Genomic DNA, 20,223 nt, shown 5'->3' on the forward strand with positions numbered 1-20,223 from the left:
TGTCATAGCAGGAGCTGGTCACAATCATTTTTATTTTAGAAATTGTGGCTAAATTGTTTTATGTTAGAGCGATCGGGATGATCTGTGGTTCCAGCGCAGTGGCTTTCATGGTGAAAGGTGTATGCCTTCTTTAATATCTTTGAAAACGTTGGAGGGTATATTTGCTTCAGCTCATACACTTCTCCTAAAAGGGTGAAAATAATCGGCCTCAATAAAGACAACCTTGAAAGGCCTCTTAATTGTTGTATGCAAAAATCTTAGAGAAATAGTGGCCCGGGGGGGGGGTTACTGCCATATATGGGCTATATATTTATGTGCCGCTGTGAAGGGTATGGTTTTCAAGCAGTTTACTCTAGGATAGGGTATATAAATCAGAGCGTTTGGGTCTAGAATAGGGTATAATTTTTCAGGAAAATGATCAGTTGGTTGAAGATTTTATCTAGACTAGGGATTGTGGTTTCAGGTTTTGTTTTGGCTAGACTGTGCTGGTGACCTCAGTAGTTTCTGGAAAACAGCTACTCTAGGATAGAGGGGCCATAGAGGGAATTTGGGGAGTTTACTCTAGTATAGGGTAGCAAAATTCAGTTGAACTAGCTCTGGTATAGGTTAAGGGTTCCAGGGTCCCAGCGGCACATCCCCACCCAGAAATTCTTAAAGTGAGAGCGAACAACAGGGGACGCCGCGCACATATTACGCGCTTTGTAGTGGCCTGCCCGCGGGATCCGCGGGATCTTGCGGGAAAGTTTGGGCGGGCTTTTTTCTTCGTCCCAGTCTCCAACGTTTCATATTGCTGACCGAATCGCTGGCGCGCGAGATAATTTTCTTCACCTCGTGGGCAGTAGTGGGCTTTGGGTTGCAAGAACCACACGAAAAAAACCGGCCGAAATTTCTTTTCACTCCAAAGAACTCCTCCAAAGGTAGGCTGTGAAGATAGCTTAGATACAAATTTCAACTTAATCGCTAATATTATTTGGCAAGCAAAATATTTCCATGTAAAAGCTCATTTGTCTTGAAACGATGTGTCCCAAACGTACAGCCTAGTTGTCACGATTGATGTTAGAAGAAGCTTAAATATTTCGCCTCTCTGCAGGTTTTGTCAATTGTGAGGGCTTGATTCTTTAGGTTTTTCAGTTTTAGTTGTGAGTTAGAGAAGTCTGTTAGAGCCCGATTGCAAGTTTCATTCAGCTGTAGAATGAAATGTACAACATAACTTGCACATGACGACATTGAAATGTACATGTCTATTAGGTCAGCAGTGGCTCGGAACGGCAAATTTATAAGTAAGGTTATAAAAAGTTTGAATAACAAAAGATTTATTGATTAGTAAAGTCAGTTTCTGGTATTGCAAAAAATGGTGTGGTATTCAGGGATTAACGTGAAAAAAATAAATAAATAAAAATCTAGATGTTGTCCCGAGAATGTACTATAATTGCTTGCCGAATTTCTACCATCTGGGCTAGGACTTTCTCTGTAAAAAAAAAAAAAATTGAGAGTCTACCCTCTTAACATATCAAATCCAGTGTGCTTTCAATAAGAAGGCTCCCTGTACCTGATTTTGTGCTAGAAGAAACTGCAGAGTGACTGTTGGTTCATGTCATACCTTATATGTTTAGTAGTGCTTTATTCAAACAGAGTTACATGACACTTAATTTATTATGTTACTTGAGTTCATGGGTAGAAATCATGGCAAGGATATCTAAATAAATGAAGGCCCAAACCATGATCTCAGTTTAAACATGAACTTCAAACTATTTTTGTTTTGCTCTGTTAAGCCCATAAATGGTAAGTGAGCTTGAGGAATGGTGCCTGAAAAGGAAAGGTGGAGCTGCTAAAAAGAAAACTGAGCTGAATGTGTAGGGTATCCATGGAAACCATGTATGCAGCAACCACCAGGCACTGTCACACTAAAAAACAGTTAAAACTAAGATAATATTACTACGTGCTTATCATCCCAAGAAAGATAAGTGGGCTGAAGTTAAAATCAACTTAAACTGCCCAATACTAAGAAACAAAACAGTGTGTATTTGGAGTAAACCATATAGATTTCCAAGTAAAATCATATTGTTCTTCGCCAATGTCGACTCCAATTTTTATTGATCCTTTGAATTGAGTTCTAAGGAGCAGGAAAAAATATGTGTTTTAGGACTGAGTAGTTAATATTGGTGGCTTCCTTTTTTGTTTTAGCTAAACATCATGTCTGATTCTGGCAGTGAAGGGGACCAGTTGGGCAGCTCACCCCCAAGTAAGTCTAGCTCAGTGTGAACACTATTCTTCACACTGTTTTCCATGCTTTTACTGTTGGCTCCTGATAACTCGAACCCATGCTAACTCGAACCTTGTGCTAACTTGACCCAAAGTCAAATTCCCTTAGATTTCCTTCATGCATTTACAGCAATTTTGCCCTCGATAACTCGAACCCTCAAGAACTTGAAAATCCCGCAGACTCAAAGTAATTTTTATTTCCCTTCAGGTCTTTTGTATTTATTTTTGTCTTCGATAATTTGAACCATGTTTAAAGTGAAGGACAAGTGGGAAAAAACAGTGTACTGAAGTCTGAAACACTGATTTATTTTAAAACAACTGTGTCAATTCTATGTCTTTACTTTTTTGTCACTCCAGTTCAAATCCCTATACATTAATCGAGCTCTGTTGTTTGATTCCTTTTTCCAAACGTCATTCTATATCTCTTGCTGCCCTTGAAGTGAAGTTTGCATAATACTTGCATTCCCTCCCCATCCATTTACTTATCTCCAGTTATTTGCTTCCAACTTCCGATAATTATATAACTTGAACTTTTTTTTGATTTCCCTACAAGGTTCGAGTTATCAGGAGTAGACTTACTGTGTTACCGATGAGGAAAACGTTTGACTATTATCTTTTTACTTAGTGTTATTTCTTTTTGGTTTTGCTGATGGTGTAATTGCTTGATACAATGGTCTGTTTTGGTTCAGTTCAAGGATCTATTTAGTTTTCTGGGAAACAGTTCTGCCCACTTACCCCTCCCCTAAGTCATCATTAACACTTACTTCTCACTTAGGGAAAAATGACATTGTTGGGTTAGAGGAGGGGTAGGTGGGTAGCTTCCCAGAAACCTAAATTAATCCCAGTTGAAATACAGGTATGAGATACAGTTGAACCTCCTTTTGCTCCATTAGGTGGCCACCAATCAAGTGGCCACCCTCTATTAAATTAACCCTTTAAACCCCAAGATTAAAATTTGAAATCTCATTTGTTGCCCCTACTCATTTACTTCAGAAGTAGTAGGAAGATGTTGATAAAATATCAAGCAAATTCATCTTGTGTGATCATGTCCCTAATTCTCATGACCACTCTGTTTTACAAAGTATTGATATTACAGGGAGAAATTAGATGTTGATCACTCTTATGGGGCTTACAGGGTTAAGCGGCCAGTAAAAGTCTAGAAACAATATTATTGTAGAAAAGAATGGGAAATTAAACCTCTGTTAAGCTGCCACCTCAGTTAAGCAACTGTGGCCACCTTATGGCCGTCCCAAGGAGAGTTCTCTTATTGTTTTCACCTCTATTATAGCAGCCACCAAGTACTTGACAGACTTAGTTGGGCTTTATTTTAAGAATATAATGATGGAAAACAGTCCAAGGTGGAAGGTGACAGCTGATTGTGGACCAGTAGTGCTGTCCCTGTCCCGTGTTCATTTAAAATAAAGTGATGTTTCTGCTTAAGACTATGCTTATGTATTACCCGGTTTATGATGAACCTCCATGGAGCAGCCAACCTCCATTAAGTAGGCACTTGCCGGTACCCCGAGGGTGGCCGCTTAATGCTGATTCACAGTTCTGTTGAAATGAAGAAATCACACGAGCTAGCTTACTTAGTTTCAATTTTTGGGAAGTTGAAAAACTGGGGGTTTGAGAAATCGACCATATTCTACTGTACATAAGTAAATAAGCACTTATCTAATTATTTTTGACAAGTGACTCTAAATTTTTAACTTCTCTTAATTTTTCTCCAACGATAATGTTGCTACCCTACACTGTAATAAAGATTTGAAGCAGAAGTGTTAATCACATTGGTTTATACTTTATTTTTATCATTTCTCTTCAGATGATGCTGCTGCTGCGGTTATGCAGAATCCTCAACTTTTAGCTGCTCTGCAGGTTAGTTATGTTAATAGTGTTTAGCTTTGGGATTGTTTCCACTGTGGACATGACGGTGATTAGGTCTCTAATAATTCTGTGGGTTAATAGGCTTGTCAATGATGATAAGAAGGGATGTGATGATGATAACGATGAAAGTGATGATGATGTTGACTGTGGCACATAGTGATGGCAAAAGGATAATTATATATTGGTTGCATAATAATAAAGTTGTGATCTATTACATGTAAATGTATGGTATTGAAAGGTGGAGTGCATGGTGATGCTGTTATAGTTACCGGTAACAACTGATATGGTGCTGGGCTTGATAATGCCGAAGTCAATGACTTTATCAATTTTGTATGGTGATATTGATCCATTGTGTGATGTTAATTGTGCCAATCACTTTCACCTGTCGAGAATTGAGGGTAGTATTGATTGTTGATGGTAACAAGTGTGATGGTTAGAAACTTTGGTCATTTTTATTGTTTGATTTTGTGTTTTTAAACAGGGAGGTCTTAGCAGATTAATAGGACAACAGTCGGGATACATACAGAGGTTTGATTACTTTATTTGTTTGTAAAACAAGTTAGGTGGACTTGCACACATAGTTCAAATAGGCATGATATTACAGGCCATGGATACGTGCCCAAAAATTCTGTAACTAACTGTAACAAGTGAATGATTAAAGTGAAACTTGCGGTGGAGTAGCACTTGCATGTCAACAAGCTATCTTGACATTTTACCCCCCTCTAATTAATTAATTATTAATTTTTAGGAAGTTAATTCACATAGGGTATGCCTCTTTAACTTCCTTTTCAGGGTATTTCTGTATTTTTATTTTTATGATACTGTACCTTGAATAAAGTGTGTATGTATGTATGTATGTATGTTTTTTAAAATTTTTTATGAAGGAAATAACAGATTGTTGATTTCCAGAAAAATAAATAATATTTTTATTTATTCAAAATAAATTTTTATAATAATATTATAACCCTAACAAAACTGATTACGGAATTCATATACAATTTAGTACAGTCTGTTCTTGTCAAACCTAAATTTACAACTCAAATTTACATTCCTTGATTAAAGTGTTTATCGTAATAATACATATAAGAACCTGCTTGATCCTGCTTTGCTAAACAGGTTCTTGTATTTTTTGGTATTTAAGTGGCAAATTTCTGAAAGGAGGTTCGTAATCCACAGGTAATTAATAGCGGGTGTTTACTGTACTAACAGCTCTTATTTGCTTCTTCATTTTCAGCTTGCCCAAAGCAGTAAAAAGAAGGCTAAAGGCTTTAAAAAATATACAGGTCAGAACTTTATTTATCTCGTCTTTTCCTATAGTTTTCAGAGTAAATTTGTAATCATTAGAAGATTGACCAGCTGGTGTGATGTCATTAATTATTAATTTATTAAAGTCATAACAAATAAACAGGTTGAGTCAAATATACACCTCTGTAAAACCAAAAATACAAATCGACTGGCTTAGCGAATAATTAAACAGTCGATTACCTGGTCACCTGCTTATATTTTATTGATGATACGTACATTTTTTTTGATACAAGCAAGTACAACCTACAGGTCAGATTATTCCTGATCCAACCCATAGCAGTTTAGTGGCTCACAAATGAGCACCTTTGCTCTGGCTTTTTACAAGTTATTTTCACCCACTTTCCCCTGTTGAAAAGATGAAAGAGTTGGTCACAAACTGACACACAGCAAGCTCAGGTAGTAGAATTTCAATCTGGTGAGAAGGGGAGTTTGTAGTTTTATTATATTCCCAGGGAAGGACCCCTTAAAAAAATCTGAGGAAGAAGGATTACCTATAACCTTGCATTTGCAGGAAAAAAAAACTCAGTGGGGAAAATGTTAAGATAATGCAAATAAACTGCATGAAATTAAGGGTGCCTTTAAATATTACAGAAGCATTTAAAATTTTCTGGTACTGTATAAATAAAATTTGTTTTTTATTAATCCTGAGAAAACAGCCTACACTTTTCTGTGCCACCAACGGATTCCTCGCGAAATGATGTCTGAGAAACAAACGCAGATATTCCATACTGATGACATATCAATACCCATAGACCTGGCTACTGCTTCTGATTAGTTGTGCCGCAATAAGGGAAACTTGCTTCAACTAATCAAATGCCTTATCCAGATCTGGGTAGTAACACGTCATGAGTATGAAATTTCTGTGCTCATTCCTCAGATGTCATTTCTCAGGGAAACTATTGTTGGCTTCACGAAATTTCAGCTGTTCTTAGGCTCGTTTTGAGTGTGAGATTATTGTATTCAACAGGTTGAATATTGTAAAGTGGAAGGTGAATTTTATGAGAGGGTTCATGCTCTTGAGTGTGAATTTGCTGAAAGGTTTAAGCCCTTATTTGAAAAGGTGAGGTGAAAATATATTGTTGTCTGTAGTAATGAACTTTGAAAATCTTTTCAAATTTTGACTTTGGTAACTACAATTTGCTGGATTTTATTGTGCATCAGTCATAAGTTGGTATATGTAAACTAAGGCTGAATATTTGCATTTTTTCTCTTCTTTTTTTTTACCTGTCTTTGTTTTTAGCGTAAAAACATTGTCAATGGTCAGTATGAACCAACAGATGAAGAGTCCCATTGGCTGAGTGATGAAGAGGAAGAAGGTGGAGAAGACAAAGAGGAAAAGGATGAAGAAGATGTCTCACAGCTCTCTGTAAGTTTCTGTCCCCCCCAAATTCTCCTTACCACTCTCCAGTTATTTCCTCTAGCAACAGTTAAGAGTACAGTATTCTTCTGTAAGAGAACTTTGATTTAAATAGGATTATTTGTATCATACTCATGATGCATTTTGCAGAGATGCCATCCTCTGGAGATCTAAAATTTGGAGAAGCTCTCTTTTTGTAACCCCAGCCCCCCCCCCCCCCTCCCCCCTTGGCCTTGGCTTATATTTAGGACATTATAAGAGTTTTGAGGCATGCAACTTAGGCCCAAGTAGTAATTTTACTCTACCCTCTGGGTATGGGTATTGAGTATTGAGTACATGGATAGAAGAAGTACATCTAGTCATGACTGGTGTTAAAGTTGTATAGAGTTCTTGACCAATGGGCATTTTGCAACTGAAATCAAGTTGTGAAAGGTTTGAATCCAGGAGTCATTTCAAAAGTAGGTTGAGTTTGATCATCCAGGTGAACATAGTCTTGAACAGGATTGTTGTTGTTGACAGTGACTGACATTTCGACAACCTGTGTGGTTGACTACCGCACAGGTTGTCGAAACATCAGTCACTGTCAACAACAACAGTCCTATTCAGGACTACATTCATCCAGACAATCAAACTCAACCTACTTTTGAAATCAAGTTGTTTCTACACTTTGTACAATTTAACTTAACTTTACATAGATCTACCCTAGGATACAGAAGACTAATGTGTTATGTTTGCCACCACTGGTTTTCGCGCGAAATGATGTCTGAGGAACGACTGCAGACGTTCAATACTGATGAAGTCTCGCTACCCAGGGCTAGGTAGTGACACATCATCAGTATGGAATTTCCAGTGGTGGCAAAATGTTGACAGTTTTCTTTTTGTTGCATCACAAAATGTCAGCATTTTTTCTCAATCTATCAGGCTCATTGCCAGTAGCTAAATATAAAAATTAGCATATTGTAACCATATAGGATACTTTACATTCAGCTCTGTAAATTTTACAGGACAAAACTCTCTCTTCCCGGCAGGGTGAAGTGAAAGAGAAAGTCAAAATAGATGAAGAGGAGAAGCTGGAAACAACAGAGATACCAGGTGTGAATAACTTAGAAATTAAAAATACTATTAACCCCCTACTCTTCTAATAGTGACCAGTGATTCAATTTTTTTTTTGTAAAATCCTAGGAAATAAATAGAACTATTCAAAAGTTTTGCCAAAGAGGTTTTATATGAATCGTACTGGCACATGAGCAGAGCCCCATGGCTAAGTAAATTAAGTTATCTATCCATCCGAGAAATTTTGGTTGTCACTGGACTGTATGTTGGCCTGTCAGTCTGTCCATCTGCACCACAGGGAAACCTATGTGAACATGTGAAATGCCACACTTTCTAGCTAGTGTGGGAGCAAATAAGAAAATAAAGCTTATTGTTGTTGTTGTTGTTGTTGCTGTGGGAGCCTACAACCTGATATTGCACATCCCCATTGTTGACAAAACAGGGTGTCTCCTGACCAGTATCACATGACTGTATCGCATGCTCAGGTGTCAACCCACAAAGGGATTGACAAGTTTCTAGTTTTCAGCTGATCACAGGCTCAACTCCTAGTGGATGTTTTTGCAATGGTTACAAGTTAATTGTTTGAAGTAAATTAATAAACCAGTAAATATAAATTATTTCAAATTCATTAACAGGAGCTTCACCTTTAGCCTTGGCTAAATCTATTTAGTATATACTAAAACAGTGGATAGCGTTTTTCGCGCGCTCTGATTGGCTACTCAATCAGTGAATATCCTGCACTATTCACTGATTCACCTCCAGTTCCTCCGAGCGAGCAACGCCAAACTCGCGTAAGTTGCGAGCAAAATGCCTTCCCGGTTTGCTGCCGTAAGCAAACAAAGAAATTTCACAACTAATCAAGCAAGCTGTTTCCGAAATACACGAAGAAGGTGACGAAGTTCGGATTGGAAGTTTTAATAGGTAAAACTTTGACTTTTTGACACGAATTTATCGATAAAACCGGTGAAAAAGTTTTTTGTTTACAAATGCAAATTAAGTTTAAGTCTTGCGTTAATTTATTTAGTTGAGTTGTTCATAAATAAGCTTAAAACTAAATTTAATAATCTTTTTTTATAGAATGATTTTAAATACAAAAAGAATTCACAACTCCTTTTGAAGAAATTTTCCCGCAAGAGCTAAACAAATGCCTTCAAAAGTTTTAATTGTCGGCAAGAAAAAGCGACGGCCGCGGCCGCCCGGTCATTACGCGCCAAAATTGTAATCGTTGGCAACAGTATTTGAGTTAAAAATCGTCATTTTTGTGCTCAATTATCTCACTGTTTTAGTATATACTAAAACAATTATTCACCTCAGTGTCGGTGGCTAGTCGTGGATATTTACCTCACTGCTTCGCAGTTCGGTAAATATCCAGGACTAGCCACCTCCACTTCGGTGAATAATTGTTATATACTAATGGTATTTAAAGAATGATTGATGTTCAATTGATCCTGTCATCATTCCATTGATGTAACCATAATGATGTAACATTATGGTATGACCCCATTGCATGATTAATTTTTTTATCGTGACTAATAATGCAAGTCACTGACTTGTGACAAATATTTCTCGCTTTGTTATGTTTTGTTTTGCTTTTGTTTTGTTTGTTTGTTGTTTTCAATGCTTGTTCATTTGTCTTGAATTAGATGATGTAAAGGGCATTCCAGAGTTTTGGCTGACAGCAATGAAGAATGTAGATATGTTAGCAGAAATGATCCAGGTTTGTGGATCTTTTAATTGCTCATAATTTGATGATGTCTTCTGAGTCGTCAGGTTTGTCATGTTGTATTTTTGATGGTACCTTTTTGGATGAGATGTGATTTTGTTAAACATCAGGATACAAAATACTGCACTAAAATGTTAAAAAACAGTTGATGTGTTGTTTATTATTATCAATTATTACACTGACGTTTTTGGGCCCTTTCCAGATATTTATATTGATAACGAGAATGATTGATGATAATAATGTTGTTAAATGATGGAGTGGTGCAGATTTTGATGATGTAGTGGCAAATATACCTCATGTGTAAATGTTCTTCCTTTTTATCCGTCAGGAACATGATGAACCAATTTTAAAGCATCTCCTTGATATCAGAGTTGTATTTACTGGTCCAGACAGCAATGTAGATACAACACAGTATCCACAGCCAACTCCTATGGTGTGTTTATAATAATATTATTTGGTTAAGAACCTTGTCAAATCAATTCGGTAAAGTTAAATTGCTGTGACATGACTTATTGTTGCAAGCGAGTATAAATCTACAGTTTAGATTCTGGTCTCTATAATACTGACACCCCTCTATTGCGGACAGTTATATAACCAGCCCATGCTGAATTCATCAACATTGCATTCATGGCCCCCCTATTACAATCAGATACAGTTGTTTTTTCAAACTTACCAAACTCTTTACATTTGGTACAGCATGCAACTGCCTAATAATGTAGATACTGCCATCTAACGCATTGAGGCCCAAGAAAGCTTACACTTATTGTTTTTAGATTATTAAGTTAATTCAAAGGTTACAGTTAAATTAAAAATCTCACTCATGACAAATGTTATTATAGCCCGTATTCGCTATAAATGGCCCTAATCCCCCTTGTTAATAGCATGTAAAGTATTTGATAACTGACAATGCTTTCTCTTGGGGTGTAAACAAACTAACTTCACAAGCAACACAAACAACTTTGTATATGCTGAAAGCCATACCAGAAAGAAACCTCTGCTTGCAGGGTGGATTATAACGGTGAATCATGACTTAGAATATTACTAATTTGCAGTAAAAAGAACAAGAACTGTTTTTTGTATGTGTTAATTCTTTGCGCTATTGTTTTCAATTTTTTAGGGCTTTGTTCTGGAATATCACTTCTCACCAAACCCATTCTTTACAAATAGTGTAAGTAGTAACAAATCAGTTAGTTTGTTTACAGCATTTGATTATGATTGTTATTCACTATTTGTGCATTTCCCATAAAGTCGTCTTGTCTTCCATTTTTTCTTGGAATGACTGTAATATCCAGGAGAAATTGAAAATACATGTATGGGCTAAATTTGGCGGGGGCGAGGTAGGCAAGCAAGGTGTATTAAGAGAAACGTGCAAGTGGCAACAGATAAAAGGAATCAATATAACCTGCACCCTTGCATGATTATATACATAATTATCTGTGCTACCATTTAGAAAGAAATCTATTCTGTAAAGGCGTATTTAAAATTCAAAATGTCCATCACAAAACAGACAGGGACTGTACAGGCCATGAGGCGGTTTCATTTTCGACTGGCTGAATCAGTCAACTCTCGGTAGTAGTTGTTATAATTTGCTTAAAATGCGCAGAGACATCTCCTTCGTTTGGTGCAGATAAAGCAAAAGAAATTAAAGAACTCTGCATTTCTGCCTGCTATCATTTTTCTTACAGGTTTTGACAAAAAGTTATAAAATGAAATGTGAACCAGATGATGATGATCCATTCTCCTTTGAAGGACCAGAAATAATCAGCACTTCAGGGTATGTTTACTACAAGACTGTCTAGCAGTCGCTCGTTTTTCTTTTCAGAGTTACACCACGCGTAACCCATGCTCGCGAGTGAGCACGCCTTTATAACTGGAGAAAAATTGTCTTTGTTTCTTCAGGGCATGCCTGTGTCATTGCATTTCAGTAGTTATAACTTGTTAACCATACAATTTCCTTTGGCATATTTTGTTTGATAGATGTCACATTGACTGGAAAAAGGGCAAGAATGTTACTCAGAAAGTCGTCAAGAAAAAGCAAAAGAAGAAGGGTTAGTGCCGTACATGTATCATTAGTTTTGTGCTGCAATTTTTATCAAGGCTAAGTTAGTGTACTGACTTTATGGTAAAGTTCACTTTTTTGCCTGAAACAGCAGTACTTTCTTTAGTATTTTCATGGTTTATCATTATCATTTGGGAGCTTAAGATGAGAGGATGAAGACGGCAGTAAAATCGTCGTTTAAAAGTGAATTGAAGGTTTAAAATCTTAATCGGGATTATAGCAATGTACCTACTTTGCCAAATGTAAGCGAACTCTGCCGGAGTTGAATTCCTAAGAACCACATGTAAGTTCATAAAAAGCAGGAAAATTTCGTCGTCGCTTGTCACTAGTTTACGTCCTCCATAAAAATGTGCAGTTAGGCATTTTCACGTTGTAGTCGTGCAGTGACGGCAAATGAAATGTACAAAAAAGCATGATGCACGTGCAGAGTTTTTTTTTGCTCATTAAACCTATTGTTTTTTTTACGGTCTCGTTGCCATTGCTGTCGTGGCATCTTAAGGTTCCTATTGTCGTTATTTTTGTCAATGTCTTCATTGTCATCATTTTGATCATTATTTCTTTATCAACTCCACTAGCTCGCCTGCAAATTCAGCCGTCTCTCTTTCCTCCTCGCTTCCAGAGGCGTTTCCTAAGAGACCTTCGAAACGTCTCCAGCAGCGAGGAGCGACGGCTGTTTTCGCAGGCTACTTAATCTGCAGGAATAGCCTGTACACAGAAGTTGCTTTATTTTTCTTTTTGATAATCGGCGAGCGGGGAGCGCAAGAAAGAAAAATATTTTCTTCTTTCTCCCACCCCTACTCCCTTGCGCTAGCGGTCATTTAATTCCCCGCTGTTTTTATCTTTACCACGCACGCTCGGTGGACTTTTAAGAGAAAATGGAGGGTCTGTGAACAGGCTCCTGCAGGAAAGGCGTTATTTTTTTCAGGCGAGCTAATGGCGCGCGAGGCGAGGGAGGACACGACGCGCGCATGTTAGTCACGGTAGCCACATGGTAGTCCACGTACCCGGACGTATTTCCGGTCACCGCTTCTCTTGCAGACTAGTCATAAATGTGGAAAGTACGCTGTGTCATAACAATAGGTACATGTTCTCTATTTTCAGGGTCTGCCGGAAAGCAAACAAGATTTGTCAGCAAAACAATAAAAAATGATTCATTCTTTAACTTCTTTGCACCTCCTGAAGGTCAGTGGCAATAATCTTTTGGAAGAAATAGAATAGGGCCATTTATACGAGGAAAAATAAGACGCGTCTTAAATAAGACGCGAACTGTACCGGTTAAACGATCATGTTTTATCTAAGACGAGAACAGCTCGTATAAATGGTTCGCGTCTTATTTCTGTTCTTGACTCGTTTTCATGTGAATGTTGCCCGTAGCAAAACTGAACGCATGCATACTATGCGCTCGCGTCTTATGTAAGACGCGAAGGTCATTTATACGAAGTTTTTCTCGTCTTAGCTAAGAGGCGTCTTATCTAAGAACAGGTGTTAAGGGCTGTTCTAAAATAAGACGCGTCTTAGCTAAGCCGCGTCTTATTTTAGACGAAATGTGCCGTTTATACGCAAAGTTCGCGTCTTATTTAAGACGCGTCCTATGTATGACGCGTCTTATTTTTCCTCGTATAAATGGCCCTAATGTGTTATTTACTCCTAAGTTGCAAGTGGAAGCTGGTTGCCTGTGATGGGGGCAAGTAAAGCCTGGTTCTCATATGCTGCCGATGTATCTGCGAAGTAGCCGCCGGTACCGCCTGGACTACTTCTCGGACGAATGAGAACATGCGCCGCCGACAGCTAAACCCATCTCAGAACTTTACCGCCGGCATGCCTGCGAAGTTGAACTCTAGTCAACTTCGCAGGCATGCAGGCGATAAAGACTGGGATGACCAATGTTGCCGGCCACTTGTGTTCTCATATCGGAACAGTATCCCAGGCAGTACCGGCGGCCGTGTCGCAGGTGCATCGGCGGCATATGAGAACCAGGCTTAACGTGCGCTCAAACTTGAAACGGTTTACAAACCTATCTGATCCCGCTTGCAACCCAGCGACGACCCCCACATGCTCACACTTCTCATGGTACCCATCACACTGAAGCCATTTGGGTCAGTGGAAGTACAAAAATAAAGAACAACAACAATTTGCGAGAAATGAATCGGAGAGAATGTAGACTCTTCACAGTCCCCTATTTTTCCGTAAGATCGTCGATATCGAGCGCTTTGCGTTACGGGCGACCATCTTGGATGAGTGTCAAATCTACTTAAAGGGTGGGGGACAGTTTGGGAGGAGGTCCCCTCCTCCCTCGCCTCCCTCCACCCACCGCTATAAACCCCGACACCCACCCCCTCGGTATATATATATGAAAAATGAAACCAAGATGGCCACCCTTACCGGTAAGGCAGCGCTCGATCCTGACGATCTTCATAAAAAAACAGTTGTCTGTGAACAGTCTAGCCTAGAGAGTATGCTAACACTGAGGGGGGAGGAGACTGGGGTGATGCTCTGAAGCCGTAAAACGCCCAATAGTATGTGATGACATACCGTGTGCCGGGAAATTTTTGCGGGAGTTTATTTTTGCGCATTGGCGATTTTTTGTGTTTTGCGGGAACTAATTTTTGCGATTAGGACAGATTGGTTTTTCTTGCTGGGAATTAATTGTTGCGATTTTCAGAAAGTCCGGGACAAGTCGTCATCGCTTTTGCTTAGTAGGTAAAATGAAATAGTAAATAGTTACATATTTTCAAGCAGTACTATAGCGTGCATACTCTATGTAAAACCAGTGACAGGAGTTTTGTTCGTCATTTTAATCGTTTTGTTTCTAAACGTAAGAGACAAGTTGTAGTTGAACAGACTCTGGAGTAAATTTTTGCGGGTAAAATGTTTGCGGTAATTAATTTTTGCGGATCGTTGGAAAAATCGCAAGAATCGCAGAAATTAGAACCCGCAAAAATTTCGTGCCACACGGTACTCAAAAAGCAAATGTGCACGCATAAGATGTGAGACGCGACTGCTGACCGTGAAGTAGCCTGCACTGGCTCACTCAGTACACTTAGTTCAGTTATTTAACCTTTCTTTTTTTATATTTTATTTCATTTTAGTTCCCGAGGATGAAGCTGATATGGTAAGAAATGGCTTTTTCAATGGTTAAATGGATGGAAAGTAAAAATTACCTGCCAAAAACGCATTTTTAAATTATGGACTTTGCTATTAAAACCTGTTTTACATATATATACATATATATTTTGTAGGATGAAGAAACGGAGGCCCTCTTATCTGCTGATTTCGAAATTGGTCATTTCTTCAGAGAAAGAATCATTCCCAAGGTAATGCAACAGACGAGTTCACAATTCCAATACCCATTACCTTCAAACTTGAGTTCTATTCGCTTGAGCATATTAAGAAACTGTTTTCGTGTCGAAACATTTTTCGAAGCCTCGTTTTGAAAAAGAGGCAGGAGGCAAATTAGAAATGGATCATTGACTGCCATCTTCTCTTACTTTAACACGGGAAAAAAAAAACTTAACTAAATCACGCTTAAGTTTTCACTAATATCAGTACAGGCCCAGTTTTGATGCCAAAATGATATTTAAACACCGATCACTTTACCCAAGTGGCCCAAACACTAATTTTAATTTCATTTAATTTTAGACCTCCTGAAAGTTAGCGCGCGCAAGTAACATTACGTCTCTGTTTTGTTGTTTGAAGGTTAAGTTGTGCGCGCATTTGTCAGTTGTTTTCAAACCGCTGAACAAGAGAGTGCACCCTCGAAGCGTCTTTTATTGTTGTTGTTTTTACCGAACCTTTTCAGTGCATATCATAACAGAACCTTGACTTTTGCACGAATTAATGCGTTGCACAAGTTTTTCGTGAATTTCGATTTGCGGTCCGTTTTCACCAAATCAGTGACAACAATGCAAAGTCAAAAGTTAAAATCTGGGTTAAAATTAGAAGCGGGGTGATGGCCAAGTGGTCACTACCTCAAGCTTCGAATCCGTACCTTGCCTTCGCGATGTTTACGTTGTCTTGTGTTCAAGCTAAGTCCTCCACAAAACGTGAAATTCGGCACTTTCGCGTCGTTGTCGTGCATTGACGGCAACGAAATGTACAAAAAAGCGTGCTGTACGTGGAAAGTTGTTGTTTTACTAATCTAAACCTATTACTTTTTTGAAGTTCTCGTTACTGTCGTCAACGTTGTTGCTAAAGCTCCCTGGCCCCGCGATAGACTAGCATCCCATCAAGAAGGGGGGGAAGGGCATTTTGCCATAAGCCCTTAAAGGCCTCGTCGCTCCTGCGCGGCGCCTTTCTTATACTTACCTGTTTCAGTGACAATCACGGTGGAAACAGTACTTTCCCAGTGTTGGCTATAAACTGGGGGAGGGGAGGTCTGTTGGTTCTTTTACCCACCAGACCTCCCCTCCCCTCCTTCTTTCCCACCCCTCACTTCTTAAATCTACTGTGGTAGTAAACCATCCGTGAGAGAACTGGATTACTTGGTTGTCGTTTGTAGAATCATAGTTGTTGCACGTTCATGGCTTTAACAAATACATGTCTGGATTGCTTTTTAAGAGTTGTCTTTTTTTCTGTAGGCTGTGTTGTACTTCACAGGAGAAGCGCTTGAAGAGGAAGTAAGTCTTTTAGTCGTCAGCTTGTATTTTGTCTTTGTTTAGCTCTTAGCTGGGCAGCCTGTGCTTAATAAAATAACCCAGAGTTTGTCCAAAAACCTGACGATCTTACGGACCCTGTGGTTGAGGTCATGAGCAAAGTAGCTGTTATTTCTTTAAACAGCTTTTAAATTACTTTTAAATTGTTGCAATTTACTTGATATGTCTCTCATTCACTAAGCAAGACCGCGGGGCGGTTTGTAAGGAAGTTTGTTAAATTCACCGTGTCTTGGCGAAACCATGAACTTGATCATCTGAAATTCTTGTTTAACGGACGCGCTTGTCTTTAGCCGTTTTCGCTTTTGTCACGTTATAGAGGCTACAAGTGACGCATTCTTTTAGTTCCGACCTCTTTCTCACGGCTTCAACTTTGTATTTCACTGCTTAGCTTTCTTAGCGCCTTAACGCGCCTTGGGCCAAACGTCCAACTTTTCATGAGACGAACCAAACTCAAATTTGGGTCGACCTAAATTAAGTTAAGATCGTCTGCTGTGTCAGACGTCGAACTTAGGCCTATCAGACCAAGCTAAAACATTAATTTGTGGTGTTTTTTTTTAGTTTGAAGAAGAAGAGGAAGAAAGCGAAGCAGAGGTAATGAGTCTGGAGGAAAACAACTGGCTTTGTTTCCCAAGAAACTTAATAGGGAGCTTTAGCAACGACGACGGCAACCAGGACGTCAAAAAAGCAATAGGTTTATTGCGCAAAACAACAAGTTTGAACGTGCATCACGCTTTTTTGTACATTTCTCTACCTACCTTGCACGACTACGACGTGAAACTGCCTAATTGCAAGTTTTATGGAGGACGTAAACAAGCGACGACTAATCTCTTTTTCTCTCTCTAAACTTGAGTGCGGTCCTCAAGAAATCAACTGCAGGGAAATTCGCCTACACTTGCCATTTTCAGCGAATTGGAAAAACGCGACAAAGATTGAAAAAACGGGAATTCATTTTAAAACTGACGTTTTCGCTGCCGTTGCCGTCGTCGATGCTAAAGCTCCCTAATGTGTCCTGAGGCGGAACCGCGGGAAGCAAAATATAACTGGTTTCCCCCAGAGGCTGCTCATTGAGTGATTTGTTATATATTACAAAATAATGATAGTAAATCTCAACATTCGTGCACTGTTAATGCATTGTTACCATGTTGCTCGTTCAGAAACGTTTTGATGGGAAACGTGTGACCTCAAAATAACCAATGAGAGCGAGCGCTGTTGGGGAAAAATTTACACTTACACAACAATGATGTCTACTTTACGTTCCTACGGCACAGCGACACAGGCTATTTCGCCTTCGTCGTAACATAACGTCAAAATTGTTCAATGAGCTGTTAGAAATATCTCAGTTTACTTTCCAATCACAGCAAATTGTTGGAAGAAAGTTTTTGAAAGGTTTCAGTTTGTTTCTAGTCTCAAGTAACTGTGGGCAAGCAACTCCAATAACAGTGCAATATTGGTCTAATGATGGGACAATTTTGCATAAGTAATAGTGTGATGTTGCATTACATTTTTTTTCTGATTGCTGTCATTTTCAGGAAGGGGACGGTGAAGAAGATGAAGACGAGGACCCAGATTACCAGCCACCCCCGGTAAGTCATTACTGCGATTATTTTACGGGTGGTGTTAAAGCAATATGCTTAATTCGGCAAGAGGTGTTTTTAAATTTTAAATGAAGAAGTATAAACTTTTTTTGATAGAGATTTAAACACTGGTTTGAGGGCACTTTTGCGCTATACATGGCCGGGCGGTTCCAGGTATCTCCGATTGGCTCAAATCGCACGGATTATTCGTTATAACCAGCTAGCGTTGACCAAATTTGGAAGACGTTTGCGATATGTGGAAAATGACGTCAACATATAGTACAGCATAAATACCAGAAAAAATGGACGGGCAACCGCGAAGCCCTGGGATCGAGGTTGCGTTGTTTTCGTAGAGCAGCACAAAATGGCGGAACATTTCGCGCCTTTCGCTCAAAGTTCCTTGTAAACAGAGCGAAAAAGTTGAATGGTCCGTGTGAACTAAGTGTCAAGTCAGATTTTCAGCCGCTCGAAAATTCGTCTCGTGCCTTCTGAACTTGGCCTTAAGTAAATAAGTGCAGCAAATGGGACGCGAAAATAATCCGAAAAAACAAATTCGCTTCAAGTCACAGTAAAAACCGTCGGTTGCAGAGAATTAAAGAAAAACTGGAAGTTAAGTGCCCTCACATCCTTTAAGTTGTGACTTACAGATCGTTAAAAGTCGTTTTGCTAACTGAAATGGAAAATTTGAAAGCAAATTCACCAGTTTAAAGTAGGTACTCTCAGAAATCAAATTCTAGTGATGCTGAAAATCAGCACGACGACAGTGAAAACAATGAAATTTATCACTTTAATTTCTCTTTGTAGGATGGCGAGAAACCGCCGGAGTGTAAAAACCAGTGAAAACTTTGCTTTCTCCGAGAGGACAAACTTCTTTGGTCAACTTTCTGTGAACAAACCTCGTGATTTCTGAATGAAATTTTGTTTTACCGATCGTCATGGGTGGAGGGCGGGGGGGAGGGGGGGTGGTATTTATTTGATACGCCTAAAAATTCGATAGTAGCATCATTTCATCATTACTACTTGTTCAAGCAGTCTGCTCTGTTATGTTTGTGACAAGTAATGGGGTCGAAAATGATGTCGCATTTAATATAACGACTTCTCGCCTTGAATCAAACTATTAGATTCTCTATGAGGTTACTTAAATGTAAGTTAACAGTGTATGAAATTTGAAATAGTCCTTTTACGATTTTCATTATCGCTTTTCCAAGCGATGCGCTTATCAATGCCGTTTATCTTTGGCGTCAAATAATACAATAACGGCTGGAATGATAGATTCCACATGTGAAAAAAAAAAAAAGGAGTTGCTAGAAATGCTACTAGTTTGGCTCTTCTGCAGAGGATTCTAGCACCGGTCAAGTGAGTCATTAGATTAGATTTTTTTTACATTTGCCACATAGTAACACTGAGCAACGAAGTGGGCGCAATTTTGTGAGAGAAAAAAGGCATTTTGATGGAAGAGTTCAATTCAGAAGTTTATTTATTCTGAATATTTCACCTACCTAAACGTAGATTATTAACTGAAGTGAACTGCAACAGGTGTCCTGAATATTTGTTACATACATTTAACTGATGTGAAAGTGCTTTTGTCTTTAATGATAGCGATTGAAGTATTTTGCACTGTATTGGATAACATCTTTCAGAGCTAATTTAGCCAATAAAAGATGTTTCTTTTTACAAAATCGTGAGTAATTTTTAAGAGTTCCTACCCTTCCCTCACCCAACCCCCCCCCTCCCGCACCATTTGCTAAAAGTGCACTCCACTCTATTCACAACACTCAAACTGATATGCGATGTTGAAATGTGGCAAGTCAAACAGTTTCACGTGCGATTACGTAACTCTCGATGACAAATGCTGATTTTGCGGTTGAACTCATTAATTCTTCCTTCGTTTTCAGCGGAGTCACGCTGGGGTGAACAGCCCACCTTCCCACCCAGAAAATCGCTTGGCTTAGTCCGCTTATCACTCTTTTTCCTTATAACTCATGATACAAATGAGGATGAATATGAATGTTGTTGAATAGATTCATACTGACCGTGACGTCTACAGTCGAACCGACCCCGGCGCGTCACATTCGAGACCGTACCACCGTGGCGTCTCTCTGCTGAAAGCCCAGCCAACACGTCGTGCGCTATACCCTTCACATCGCTAAAATTCGCAGTTCTCTGCTACAAGGACTACAACACACACCTTCTCAGTTAAAAATACGTATTAGTAAATCTTATTGCGGACGACCAGAGGAGCCCGCAATCCTAATCTTCCATTAAGAATGAATGGAATACTTTTTAACGCAATCTGGTCACGCGTGTTTTGACCTTCTATCACAGACGTAAAACCTACGCAAAGCACGGCATTG

General features: G+C 39.0%; 1 protein-coding gene across 2 annotated transcripts; it reads left to right on the top strand.

Annotated features, from left to right (window-relative positions):
• The first annotated feature begins 802 nt into the window (after window positions 1-802).
• Window positions 803-19,548, top strand: LOC140940305 (nucleosome assembly protein 1-like 1). 2 transcript variants are annotated; one of them, XM_073389232.1, is made up of 20 exons: window positions 803-917; window positions 2,185-2,242; window positions 4,085-4,137; window positions 4,628-4,674; window positions 5,381-5,429; window positions 6,419-6,511; window positions 6,692-6,817; window positions 7,813-7,900; window positions 9,505-9,578; window positions 9,913-10,017; window positions 10,702-10,752; window positions 11,270-11,358; window positions 11,562-11,632; window positions 12,745-12,825; window positions 14,733-14,755; window positions 14,883-14,957; window positions 16,221-16,259; window positions 16,854-16,886; window positions 17,825-17,878; window positions 18,674-19,548. In XM_073389232.1, the coding sequence occupies exons 2-20, from the start codon at window positions 2,194-2,196 to the stop codon at window positions 18,707-18,709; spliced, it is 1,236 nt and encodes a 411-aa protein (XP_073245333.1). In that variant the 5' UTR covers window positions 803-917; window positions 2,185-2,193; the 3' UTR covers window positions 18,710-19,548. The 2 variants fall into 2 exon arrangements, with proteins under 2 accessions (XP_073245333.1, XP_073245334.1); XM_073389233.1 differs by having other exon boundaries at window positions 7,837-7,900.
• The last annotated feature ends 675 nt before the right edge of the window (window positions 19,549-20,223 follow it).

This window comes from Porites lutea, chromosome 6 (genome assembly GCF_958299795.1).
Source record: "Porites lutea chromosome 6, jaPorLute2.1, whole genome shotgun sequence".
Classification (NCBI taxonomy): domain Eukaryota; kingdom Metazoa; phylum Cnidaria; class Anthozoa; order Scleractinia; family Poritidae; genus Porites; species Porites lutea.

Bases quoted from the DNA above. Each gene is read 5' to 3' on its own strand.
- LOC140940305 (XM_073389232.1), top strand. From the start codon at position 2,194: ATGTCTGATTCTGGCAGTGAAGGGGACCAGTTGGGCAGCTCACCCCCA. The intron at 2,243-4,084 runs GTAAGTCTAGCT...ATTTCTCTTCAG, and splicing joins GTTGGGCAGCTCACCCCCAA to ATGATGCTGCTGCTGCGGTT. The intron at 6,512-6,691 runs GTGAGGTGAAAA...CTTTGTTTTTAG, and splicing joins TTAAGCCCTTATTTGAAAAG to CGTAAAAACATTGTCAATGG.